General features: G+C 39.3%; 1 protein-coding gene across 1 annotated transcript; it reads left to right on the top strand.

The window, feature by feature from the left end:
• Nucleotides 1–722: 722 nt before the first annotated feature.
• Nucleotides 723–9129, top strand: LOC141322055 (uncharacterized). The gene is made up of 4 exons (XM_073833408.1): nucleotides 723–966; nucleotides 3969–4948; nucleotides 8464–8689; nucleotides 9008–9129. The coding sequence occupies exons 1-4, from the start codon at nucleotides 723–725 to the stop codon at nucleotides 9127–9129; spliced, it is 1572 nt and encodes a 523-aa protein (XP_073689509.1).
• Nucleotides 9130–13897: the final 4768 nt, after the last annotated feature.

Below are 13897 nucleotides of genomic sequence, written 5' to 3'. Positions count from 1 at the left end.
GTGTCTTGTATTTATTAGCCAAACTTTTCAATGTTAACAAAAGAAGATAAGGAGTAACAGCTGAATATGTTTTTGCCAATTAACGAAACTGAAAAGGTCATAATCAATGGACTATATTCCTTTTAAATTTGCCATCACACAACCTTGGTAAACGTTACACAGCAGCATTGACTGGTTTAATGTGAATTTAATGGCAAGGTATATAAACAGAAAGCATAGTCTTATAAATGAACATTAATAAAGAATATTATTAATAGTAGGGGTGTAAGAAAATATCGATACACTTAAATATCGCGATATTTTCTTTTACGATGCCGTATCGATATTCAACTGTACTGTATCGATTTTTTTATTAACAATTAACATGCAATATTCACGGCGTTTGTTCATTTTTGTGTTGCAATTAAAACTCCGGCCGCTAGGTGAGCAGCATGGGCAGCAGTCATTAGGTGCGTTCGAGCTCATGCTGCGCTGCGCAGACCGATCGGCGAGATTAGCCGAAAGCAGTCGGGGAGGAGCTGAAAACGGAGCCGTCAAGTCGGACAAAATTTCTAACCGGCATGCACTACTTCAAGTCAGCCGCCGATCGGTCTGCGCAGCGCTGCATGAAGTCGAACGCACCTAGTATGTCCTACGCGCTAAAGAAATAATGAAATCCCCGCGAGAGCGCCAGTCTGTGCCAAACTGCATGCTAACCGCTAATTTAGCACAGTTCACCGGCGATGACTGAGGACGAGCGGATACAGCCGGCTCAAGCAGCCTTTAAAGCGGATGTTTGGGCATATTTTGGTTTCAAAACAAAGGAAGGTAGTTGCGACTTCGACAAGAGCCATGCGATCTGTAAACTCTGCAACGCCAGAGTCAAGTACTCGGGCAATACTACAAATCAGAGTAGCAAAATGTTTCCTGTGTATTCCTGGAACAAGCGTCTCTGCAGAGAGAGTTTTCTCTTCCGCAGGAGACATTGTGAATGCACAGAGAAGCGTCCTGAAAGCTGGGCATGTGGACCAGCTTGTATTCCTCCACAAAAACCTTGAGATTAAAAAATAAGCACTGACATACAAACTGGAACAACATGTAAAATCCAGTATCTGACACTGTTTACCATATTTAATTTAGTTGAGTCCTGCAAGTTTTTATTTATTTAGGCAGATGGGTAAATTCCTTTATTGAGATTACACTGAAAAAGTGGATGTTGCAGGGCTTTGAACTTTAATTTGTCAATAAGAGTTTACATTTTTTGTTAATATTAAGAATCCCACAAGCACTTCCATATTTGATTATAGAAAGAGTATATGCTAATGTCTTTGTGGTAACAGCCAGAAAAAGTGTTGTGACGTTTGAAGGTATAGAGACCATATTTTCTTTTGATAGTTACTTTGAAATCAAAAACTCCTCATTGGTTATGAACCTCTAAGCAGATATCTTAAAATACCTACAGCCTTCATGTAACATTGTTTACATATTTTTTCTACATGTTAAGCATGTACATGTTAATGACTGTTGATATTGCAGGAAAAAGTATTGTTATGTTAGATTGTACAGGGACTGCATGTATTTGTGACTTTTACTGAAAGGCAGATATTAATTTCTTCAGCCTCAACATAAAGAGCTGATGTTGCAGTGACTTTGCCTTTTTTTTCAACTTCAGAAATTTGAACCTAATTACTTTATCTTATTATTATTGCTTATTACAGTTAAGGGATAACCTTTTACCAGAGTCAAGAAATTGTTAACTTATTTTTTTTTTCATTTGTTTATCCAAAAAATCCAGCAAATCCTGTATTTTTTCTTTTGTGAAACACAAATATAGATCCCTGTGTTCGAATTCAGTAAGCTTATGTTAAGCATGTAACAGCATTGTGTGTTTACTATGCTATGAGTTTTCTCACAATTAAATTTTTAAAAGAAACTCAATATATTGTTGTTCATACAGTATCGCAATATATCGCAATACATCGTACCGTTGCCACTGTATCGTGATACGTATCGCATCGCCAGATTCTTGCCAATACACACCCCTAATTAATAGATTTACAATGTTATTAACTTTAGAAAAGCATCACATGAGTACGAAATTCTATTCTATATACAACATTTCTATGATGTGTTTGTGATTCTAGAGAGCAGTGCATCAATGGGACTTTTATTTTGCTCTGGTGATGTGACGTCATAAATATGCGCCGCGCTCCTCATCTGTTTGTGAGTCGCCTGAAGAAAGGTTTGTGCTTTTAAAGTTTTTAAACCAATGGATATTGTTGCGTTTTTAAAGCGTTTTTACAAGCTATGTAAAATAAATCATCCTTATTAAATATAACGTTGAAATTCTTTATCCAGTGTTACTGAAGACGTTAGCCTTTAGTAACAGAGAATGTGCGTCTCATTTCTCTCTCTCTCTATCATGAATCAATCGTGTGATGATAAGAAGTGATGAAAGAAACTGAGAATCCGAATCATTTGAATCAAATCATTTGTGAAATGATTCAGTGATTCGATTCAGCGGCACGCGGACTACAAACGACAACAACAAATACAAACGAGTTTAATGACAACCGAGAATGATTGCATGAGACTGTAATATATTAGATATGAAAAAACAAATAATTTAATACCAAATTTAAATCAAAATAGCCTAAAATTATAATCTAAATATGAACCTTTGGTGTTATTTGTATATATTTTATAATTTTTATATATTAATTAGTATTAACTCTCTGACTGTCTTTCCAGTGCACTACTGAACTAGGAGCTGATTGAGACTCACCCAGAGATTGAGTTTGACAGGACAAACAGGACAAAGTGTACAAACACACAGAAAAACTCCTGGAGAAACAACTGAGATCCATGTGACACTATTATAAAGATGGCATTTATTAAAGAGGAGAGTGAAGACATGAAGATTTTAGAAACATTCAGAGTCAAACATGAAGATATTGAGGAACAAACAGGTTGGTTTTTATTCTCAAAGCTGGACTCACTAATTTGATCCATATTAAAATGTCCAGCTCTATAGAAAAAAAAAAAACATTTGTGTAACATTAAACACAATATCTACTTTTGATTAGAAAAAATAAAAGCTGTATCTGACAAAAAAAAAAAATATTTTGCTTGAAGCAAACAATGACACTTCAGTTTTTAACTTGACATTTGTTTTAATTGTAAGTGATTTTTCTGCTATCATCAAAAGTGTGATATTAAAATGTAAATGACAGTGAATGTTCATTACAACAAGCAATAAATAATCATATTTCAGAAACACCAGCTTGTAGCTTGTTAACTGGATATGCAGGACAGCCACATAGTAGTGCATTACAATAGTCCAGTCTAGACGTCATGAATGCATCAAATAACTGTTCTGCATCTGAAACAGGTAACATGTTCTGTAATAGTTACTCATTTTGTATTTTAAATATGAAATGACGTTACATGTACTTTGTTACTCTCCAACTCTGGAGCCAAACAATAAATAGAAACCAAAAATCTCTCATCGTAACCTTAATTAGGAAATATTTCTTACTTGAATGCTGCTTTTAAATGCCCTAACATAAAGATGAACATGGCACTTTATGTGTGTTTTTTTTAAAGGAGTGTTTTTTATCATTATATGGTAGTTGTGATAAAAGCACAACAATATACATGTTACAAATAATTGTTTTTAGTTATAGCTATAATTAATGATTAAAATTGGAAGGAAATGCGATTAATAGAGACAGATCAGCAGCAGTATTTGTATCAATGAGACTGGTTTTCAAAAACAATTGGCTACTTGGTAAAAAGATGCCAATAAGCCACATATTTTAAATGTACAATCTTTATGTTTTCTTACATTAATTTGGAGATTCAATGTGAAATTGTTTATTGTCAAATTGTTTTTTAATTAATTGACAGCATTAGTCTAAGTGTTTTGATGTCTGTTGCTTTGTGCCTTTAAACTGTTGTTAACTTACATTTTTCTCATTTCACCTCAGACCTGATGACTCTGAAAGAGGAGAGTCAAGAACTCAATGAAACAGAAGAGAAAGATGATTTCAAAACTGAAGTAAAATCAATTAGTTGCTCACAGAATAAAAAAACATCCTCACCAGAAATAAGTAAAAAAACCAAAACTACAAACCTTAATTCTAACATGAGAATTCAGACTGGAGAGAGACCTTACAGCTGCCAACAGTGTGGGAAGAGTTTCATTTTAAGTGGACATCTTAACAGTCACATGAAAATTCACATTGAAAAGAAGCCGGTAATATGCCCTCAGTGTGGAAAGAGTTTTACAAAGAAAAAAAACCTTACTGTCCACATGAGAGTTCACACTGGAGAGAAGCCTTTCATCTGTAAACTGTGTGGGAAGAGTTTTACACAGAAACAAAACCTTACTGTCCACATGAGAATTCACACTAGAGAGAAGCCTTACTCCTGCAAACTCTGTGGGGAGAGTTTCTCACAAAAAGGAGTTCTTGAGACTCACATGATAATTCACACCCAAAAAAAGCCGTTCATATGCCCTCAGTGTGGAAAGAGTTTTACGAACAAAAATAACCTTACTGTCCACGTGAGAACTCACACTGGAGAGAAGCCTTTCACCTGTAAACTGTGTGGGAATAGTTTTACACAGAAACAATACCTTACTGTCCACATGAGAACTCACACTGGAGAGAAGCCTTTCATGTGCAAACAGTGTGGGAAGAGTTTCTCACGAAAAGGAGTTCTTAAGACTCACATGATAATTCATACCGATAAGAAGCCATTCATATGTCCTGAGTGTGGAAAGTGTTTTACACTGAAAGGTACGCTTGATAACCACATGAAAATTCACACTGGAGAGAAACCTTTTACCTGCCCTCAGTGTGGAAAGAGTTTCAAGTATAAAACAAGTCTTGATGTTCACTTGAGCATTCACACTGGAGAGAAACCTTACATCTGCTCTCAGTGTGGAAAGAGTTTCACGCATAAAGTAAACCTTAAGGTTCACATGACAGTTCACACTGGAGAGAAACCGTACAAGTGTCTTCAGTGTGAGAAGAGTTTCACATGTCAGAGCAACATGAAACGTCATTTGCAAACTCATTCTGGGAAGAAACTGCCATTTTCTTGAGTGCAAGAAGAGGTTTAGAAAAAGGAGCAATTTCTACAATCATCTGCTCATTCATTTTGAAAGACATTCAAGTGTAGTCAAAGTAATAAAAACATTTTCCATCACATTTACAGATATGTGAAAAATCATGCAAATGTCAGACTTTGTCTGTGTTCCTTGTTCAAGAGTGTAATGAGAAAAAAGGTGTGTGAAATCAAGGATGTTCACACCGGAGCTGAATGTGCGATACATTTGATCACTTTCATGCATCCTTCATCTCTTTTTGTTTACCATAAGGCTTTTTTTTTTTTTAACTGTGGCCATACCTGATCATCTGCTTTACTGTCGTTTCAAATATTAAGTGATTACAGTAGATTCCCTCAAAGTGTGACTATGACTAGTGTGTCACTCAATTGCATGTGTTGATTTCTCTGTATCAAAATATTAGACCATTTTTTACCTTGCTGGGAAAAGCAATGTAACTGGAAGATTATATATTGACATAAACTGAACAAAATTGATTTTAAGTGTATTTTAGCTTATTGTTTAGTTGATTTCAATTTAATGTTGTTATATCTGTTTACATTATGGACTTTATCAGGAGAAGCATTGAAATATTATACTAGGTTTGTGCAGGTCTGTTTTTTAATCTGCACAGTTCATTCTTTGTTGTGCTTCCAGTAGCCTGTATTTACAGTAGATATACGTACTGTTTCCTTTCTAATTCATTTGCTACAATAAACAATCCGAAGCAGTTGGCCTTCATTCATTTTCTTGATAATTATACATAAAAGAAAGTATTTTTTAAAAATTGATTAACCAGTTGTATTCAGCAGTAACACATTTTCATACCCCTCCTCCATATATGCACACATAGCTTGTCATCAGCCCATTATATTTATTTTCTTTTGGCTACCCAGCCAAGCTACATTTTACAACTCATCACTTTAAGCACATACTTCAAACACTTTATTCACATTTGCACAGCATTTTTTCTGTTGCCAAATTACACAGTTCGCTCATACACTGTTCACACAGTGTGTAAAACTTTTCACTCTTTGCACTTTCAGCCTCTACAATCTCAGTACTTTAAGAATCTATCAGCTCTTGTCTTGATTTCATGTTGTGGTCCACTTCTTTTTGTACAGCTTATAGCCTTATATCTCTATTACCTTCATAGGATCAAGACTATATGCAACAAAGAGGTTAGAATTAAATGAAAGTTCTTTAATAAAATCCACAAAGGGTAATCCACACAGGTAATCAGGGGAACATATATGCAATACAATCTAAAGACATTTAAGACAAACAGAAACAAAGAAAGGTGAAAAATAAGGCAAAATCAGTCTGTAAACTTGATATAACTCCCCTTTCCCAGAGGGTACATCTGACGCAGTATCATAATCAACTGGGGAGGGGGATTGGCCCCCTGGAGACAGATCTGCGTACTCGAGGGGCATTGACAGATCTGGGTGCTGGCCGGGGGGCCATGGTGGATCAGAGAGCTGCTTGGGGGGCCAGGGTGGATCAGGGTGCTGCTTGGGGGGCCATGGTGGATCAGGGTGCTGCTTGGGGGGCCATGGTGGATCAGGGTGCTGCTTGGGGGGCCATGGCGGATCAGGGTGTTGCTTGGGGAGCCATGGTGGATCAGGGTGCTGCTTGGGGGGCCATGGTGGATCAGGGTGCTGCTTGGGGGGCCATGGCGGATCAGGGTGTTGCTTGGGGAGCCATGGTGGATCAGGGTGCTGTTTGGGGGGCCATGGTGGATCAGGGTGCTGCTTGGGGGGCCATGGTGGATCAGGGTGCTGCTTGGGGGGCCATGGTGGATCAGGGTGCTGCTTGGGGGGCCATGGCGGATCAGGGTGTTGCTTGGGGGGCCATGGCGGATCAGGGAGCTGTACAGACAGTTCGGGGAGCCATTGTTGAATTACAAAAGCTCGGGAAGCCTTGGTGGAGCAAACCGTTTAGGAAGACATGGTGGATCATGAAACTTGGAAAGCCATGGCGGAGCAGCCTATATGGACTCGGCCTCAGCACTCAGCCCGGACCTTAACCACTTACCAAACTGACATTCAATTCACCTTTATGGCGAGACACGACAGGCAAAAACTTCAATTTTGAGATTTTTGGATATCTGTCTTCAATAATGTGTCTTCTTTTAGACTTGTGGTGAAAAAAAGTCAGAAATACACATTTAGGTCTTTATTTTACTGCACTTTGTCTGTTTGCGTCTGTAGATTTCTCATAAATTCAACAAAAGTTGGCGTTCTAAATCAACATGCTGCTCTGCGATCTCTGCCTGTACCCAGTCATCACGTACACTGCTGGAAAGCTCTCTCTCTTCTGTACAATGCTGTCAGATCCAAATATGGTTATTTCCTTTTTTCTCAGCAACCAATCGTGAAATTAAAAGAGGGGATTTAACTCTGAATGCGCAATCTCATTGGCTGAAGATAATTTCTGACAAAGTGATTAGTTCAGAATCCTCACATGGTATGTTTTGACGCGTCCTTGTTTGGTTTAGCTTTCCGCGGTATCTTTTGAGTGAATAAATTAAAATGACTTTGCGTCAATCCTCAAAAAGAGTACAGCAGTTGTCACTTGCAAGGGGGAAAGGAAAATTAGTGATGGACTACCCAGTGAAATGCCCTCAGGAAGCGCATCTGAACGAAAGCTGTCGATAGGAAACCAGGGTGGTTTAGATATAAGCCAAGTGCACTCTACACAACAGTGGCTGCTTGTTCATGTTGCATGACTGAATGAGCTGATTGGTGATTTAACTTGTCCAAATTGTGGTATGTCAGGGCTAAAAATGAATGTAGATCCACAGAATCAAGGGTTCTGTAGCAGTTTATTGCTCGAGTGCTGTCTGTGTAAAGATGACAAGTACCGCATGAGCGTGTACACATCTACGCGACTACGCGATGAGTCCAGAAAAAGGATTGTAGCCTATCCCAAAAATTTAAGCAGTCTGTTGAATTTCTTATGTCAGAAATAGCCCAATACGTGTGGCTGTACCACCTTGTAACATATTATAACATTACTGTAACAATATTTGTTTTGTATCGATGAAATATTTATTTATTTATTTATAAGATTTATAAGAATAGAACAAAGTGCCATCGCATTCATTATGTTGTGTTGCGGGGGTCAGTTTTACTTTTACAGTACAGATTTCTGTGTGCTGTATCTATAAAAACAAAAATGAACAGTTATTGATACAATACACATTTCATTTTAATGGCAGAAATTGAGAGAGGTCTTGAGTCACTTCACAGGACCAGGGAGCAGGTCAGGCAGGCCTATGCAGGTATTGATGCAGATGTGGCAGATATGCTGAGAGAGGATGCAGATGCGGTGATAAATATCAGTGTGTCTTTGATGGCACTTGGCAGAAAGGAGGGTTCACAACACACTATGGGATCGGGGTGTGCAACGATATTTTTACGGGACTGGTGATCGACTTTGAGGTTCTATCCTCCTATTGCCATGCTTGTGCCCTTAAAGAAGCTGCCAGGCATGAGGGAAAGATTACAGATGAGGAAATTAACAGCTGGAGAGAAATTTTAGGGGCTCAAGCAAGGCTATGGAGCAGGAGGCAGCGAAAAGGATGTTGGCCAGGTCTGTGAGTCGCCACCAGCTAAGATACATTCAGATGCTGTCAGATGGGGACAGTGCTGCATTCAGGGAGGTGGTATCCCTCAACCCATACCCTGGGCATGAGGTAGTAAAATTAGAATGCATCAACCATGCCCATAAGCGTATGGGTACAGCACTACGAAAATTAAGTGCTGAACGCAAATTGGGGGGAAGGGTCTGGGAAAATTAACGGCCAAAAAATGTAAAACATTACAAAATTTTTACAGGGGGGGCAATTTTAAATAACCAGGGTTCCATAGAGAAAATGAAAAATGAGATCTGGGCTGGTCTCCTCCATAGCATGTCCTGCTGTGGGTATAGGAGGGCGGAGGAAATTGGAGAAACTCCAGAGGGCCACAGGCTCCATGCAGGAAACTTGGGAGATGGGCCAGAAGCTGATACCTGTATACCACCGCATGTAAAGTGACAGCCTGCTGCAGTGCATGCAGCATAGTGGCACTCAAAATGCGAATGAGTGCCTCAACTCCGTCAATTGGGCCCGCTGTCCAAAAACAGTGTTTGTAGGTAAGAGTAGAGTTGAGGCAGCTGCAAGTATGGCCATTTTTCCTTTTAATGAAGGGTCCTCTGCCATGCTTGCCATTATGGATAAGCTTTGGCTGGAAAGCACTGTCGTTTCCGTCACCACCATCATGGAAACCGATATGCTGAGGATCACAAAAGCCGAATCCATCCAGTCTGAGAGTGTAAAACATTGCAGAAATACTCTGAGCACAGCTAAAAAGCTGAAAAGGCATCAGCAAGAGAGGGGTAAGGGGCCTACATATGGTGCGACACGGTGAGCTAGGCTTTCAACCCTTTAGGTGAACTTTGTGTTCCGATTGACATAGATGACTAGAGTTGCAGTTCTGAAGATAAGTTTGTGTCTGTATTTGTGGTTCCCTGTGGTTAGTTGAAGGTCTTGTTTGGCAATTTTGTTTTATTCAGTAGTCATTGTTCCTGGTCTACATTGTTATAAACAATTACTTGGCCAGTTGTTTTGCTTGTTAGCAATGTTTTCGTATAAAAATGTGTGGAATTTTTACAATATAAATCTTTAAAGCCCATTTTCTCAAAATGACTTTTCTCTCATACTCCAAGTCCGAAATCTCCACTTGTCACGTGCGAGAAAGTGAGGTCTGGGTCCAAAAGCAGGTAAGTAATTTAATGAACAATTACACACAAATAAACAAACAAAACAAAGACCAACACGGCACACACGAGAAGAACTGAGCAGGAGCAGGATAACACAGAGCTGGAGACACGAAACAGGAAACATCAAAAATAATGCAGACTCACAGTGTGAAGGACGAGTAGAAAATATGGCAGGTGCAACAATCAGGGAAGGGAATACAGCGACATCGTGTGGTGGAGGGAAAGGCTGCAGCCCAGAGTCATGACAGTACCCCCTCCCTACGGAACGGCTTCCAGACGTTCCCAAAGTCTGGAGGGAGGAGGTACGGAGGAAGGCAACTCAGGGGGAGGGATGGCGGGCCAGGCCCGTGCAGCGCAGCCGCCTCCGCGTCAAAAACAGTGAGCGCAGCTGATTCCGCGTCAGGAATAGAGAGCGCAGTCCCCGCCACGCAAGCAACAGAAATCGCAGCCGTCTCTGCGTCAGGAACAGAACGCGCAGCCGCCTCAGCACCAGGAACAGGACGTGCAGCCGCCTCAGCGTCAGGAACAGGACGTGCAGCCGCCTCAGCGTCAGGAACAGGACGCGCAGCCGCTTCAGCGCCAGGAACAGGACGCGCAGCCGCCTCAGCGTCAGGAACAGGGAAAGTGGAAGCCGCCGCCTTCCCACGAAACTCCGTCTCCACCCCCACCGCAAAGAAGGGGCGCCTTCGCATCTCCTCGTCAACACGGGCATCCATCGCCAGGCAGGCGTAGATGTAGTCGAAGCGCGCTGCAGACGCCGCCTCAAAGGACATCCCCTCCGTCTTGGGAGCAGAGGGGATGGTCGCCGCCTCAAAAAAAATGTCTTCCCGCTGGACCCATCTGTGGAGTCTGCATTCTGTCACGTGCGAGAAAGGGAAGGGTCTGGGTCCAAGTGCAGGTAAGAATTTTTAATGATGATAACAAAATAAACAAACAAACAAAAAGCCAACACAGCAGAACATAACATAAACTAAAATACTAGATAAACAAAAACCAAGGCCAGGAATACAGGAACGCAGAGCAGACAGACAGTTGACAGAAGACAATGCAGCCATGAAAACGGAATGAAGAATGAGTGTTCTTATACAGAGTCCAGATAGTGAGCAGTTGTGAGTGAATCAGTGCAAATGACAAGACAGGCGTGAACAATCAGAGTAGTGCAGTGCAAACACAGCGACCTCAGGTGGCTGAGGGAAAACCCACAGCCCCGATCATGACACCACTTCAGTAGCATCTATATACACCAAACTTTCCAGTCTTGTAACTAGTTATATTATGGAGACAAGTACAGAGGAGTTTGTAAATATATTATTCCTAGCCTGATTTCTTTAACATTTTATTCCAAAAAACATGGTGAAAATAATTTTTTTTAAGGCTACTGACAGTATATTCTGATTTACAGGATAACAAAAGTAGATATCCATAAATCCCTCTGTAATTTTGCATCTAATACGTGGACACAATGAAAATTTAATTTTGAACTTGGCTTTATCCAATTCTGGGATTTCGTTTTTTTTTAAATATAGGCAAATTAGCGCATAATTTGCATATTTAAACATAAAATTACAGAAACTTTGTAATACATTTTTTTCTCATCTTAATGTAGGTAATCAACTGGGAAAGTTTCATGATTATATCTGCTAGTAAAATTTTTTACCCTATTCACCTGTAGTGTCTCCCCTTAAGTCAACATAAAAAATTTATTTAGACCTCTTTAACGTGTAATACTAATGTTAGCATTAATAAAACAATTCTTGCGATCAGAATAAAATATTGAAAAAAGGAATAACGACAGTATATTAAATTAAATAAAGTTTATTTAACATCCACAAACATTCCTAAACTGAAGGTTTCACACTTGCTTTTGCTGCACTCCTGCCAACGGAAATGGTCTTCCACATGATAAACAATCACGTTTATAATATAAAAAACTCTTAAGCTCACTAAAAGAGCCCCCTTGTTGTAGTGCAGACTTTCCACCATCAGTGATGAATGCTTACAACAAAATATAAATAAAATAATAAATAAAAACTGTTTTACTTTTCAGATTTGCTCCGAATAAATCAAAGAAAATGTTTTCAATTAACAAAACACAGAATATAAATGACAAGATACCATGAAATAAAAATGTGAGATACTCTAAAATACAGATTTGTTTAAAGGAAATTTACACTGACGCTCCATTTATATGAACTACCAATGCAATGACACCCTGACGCTCCATTTATATGAACTACCAATGCAATGACACACTGACGCTCCATTTATATGAACTACCAATGCAATGGCACACTGACGCTCCATTTATATGAACTACCAATGCAATGGCACACTGACGCTCCATTTATATGAACTACCAATGCAATGATACCCTGACGCTCCATTTATATGAACTACCAATGCTGACCCTCCATTTAAATGACCTACCAATGCAATGACACACTGACGCTCCATTTATATGAACTACCAATGCAATGACATGTTTTCATGTGACAACACTGATACCCCATAACGTAAGCTCCAAGTATTGTAACATTTTACATTGACAACCCATAGCGTAATTCTCAATATTTCTAGGTAGTATACTTTTGACACAAATTTCTCTTCATGGTAATTATTCTGTTATGCACAAAGTACTTCACTGCTATCCAGTCTCTTTCGTTATTCTTTAGAGATTGGTTTTCATTTAGGAATCTTTCACAGTCATTTTTTCCAGGGACTTTCATCTTCTTTAGGAAGTTTTTGAAGTGGTGTTCAATCATTTTACTCTCCACTTCTGTCCAGGCTTTTCTGGATTTTCCTATTAAAATAAATAAGATTAACTGGACAAATTATTAATAATAATTAAATAATTTACATATTTCAAAAGTAAAAAGGACAGTAATTACACGATAAATGTGGACGATATTCATTATTATAAGTTAAATATTATACCCTTTCGATTTATTGGCAGTCTTGGTTTCCTCGGGTATGCAGATGCTTCCCCTGATCCAGTCTTTCTTGAAGTGGCAGTCCCTTTTTCGAGATAATTATCCTTTGCCCTCCTTTTATTAGATTCAGCATCCTCCGATTCGGAATCACTGGTGCCCTCTTCAACTGTAACAAAACAATCAAACACATTTTTAAAACTGACAGTAACTTTTTACAAATCACTGACAGTTTGAATTGTTTAAAAAGACAGGTACATACAAATAATTGACTTACAGTTGATGTTTGGTGTTATGTCCTCTAGGGATTTTCCTTTAAATTGGCCTATTCCACTTTGCAGCGCAAAAAGAATTCTGCCAACTTTTGCCATTTGCAAAGTTTCTTCTGGCAGTCTGTAAAATTCTCTGTGGACCTCAATGTCATGTCCCATGAAAGTTGCTAGTTGGTCTAGGTCATGGGTTTGTAAATTTAGTAGCTGAGAAACTGTGGCTACATGTTTTCGCAACTTTGTGGATGTAATGTTTTCAGGATTTTTAGCCCCACAGCTTTCTGCATAGCGTTTAAGGCAGTCACAACCACGGATGCTTTCCTGTGATCCATAAAATGGACGGGCAAATATGTAGGGATTGCTAGAGGAAATCCCAACATGTTCCCTAGTTTTAATTAAAAGGTCCACAGATTCCTTCACATTTGCTGGCAATAGTATTGGCACTTTACGTCCTCTTTTTCCTCGTACCTCTACTCGGGTTAGGTTCTCACAAAGTTTCTTCTCAAATGCTGACAGGCTCTCCAAAATTTCATCCTGCATCTGGTGGTTGTTTCTCTGCAGGTATGTTTTGATTTCCATCCTGGAAACCTCACCTTCACGTCGACGATTGAATAATATCAGCTGTGTTAAAGTCACCTGGGAGAGATCACTCCATGATCTTTGTGATGGGTGGTCAGTGAGTGTTTCTTTGTTTGTCTCCTCAAGACACTTTAGGTGATCCTGGAGCTTTTTAATGTCTTCTGCTAAAGGCAGCATTTGTGGGCTGTTCCACTTTTTCTGATATAATGTTTTCAATGCATTTGATGAAACATGGATTGTCCATTCCAGTTCAATTAATTTAC

The sequence above is a fragment of the Garra rufa genome, chromosome 1 (genome assembly GCF_049309525.1).
Source record: "Garra rufa chromosome 1, GarRuf1.0, whole genome shotgun sequence".
In the NCBI taxonomy this organism is placed as follows: Eukaryota; Metazoa; Chordata; class Actinopteri; order Cypriniformes; family Cyprinidae; genus Garra; species Garra rufa.
Note: the sequence above shows the minus strand (reverse complement) of the source record. Positions and strands in the feature narration are given on the sequence as shown.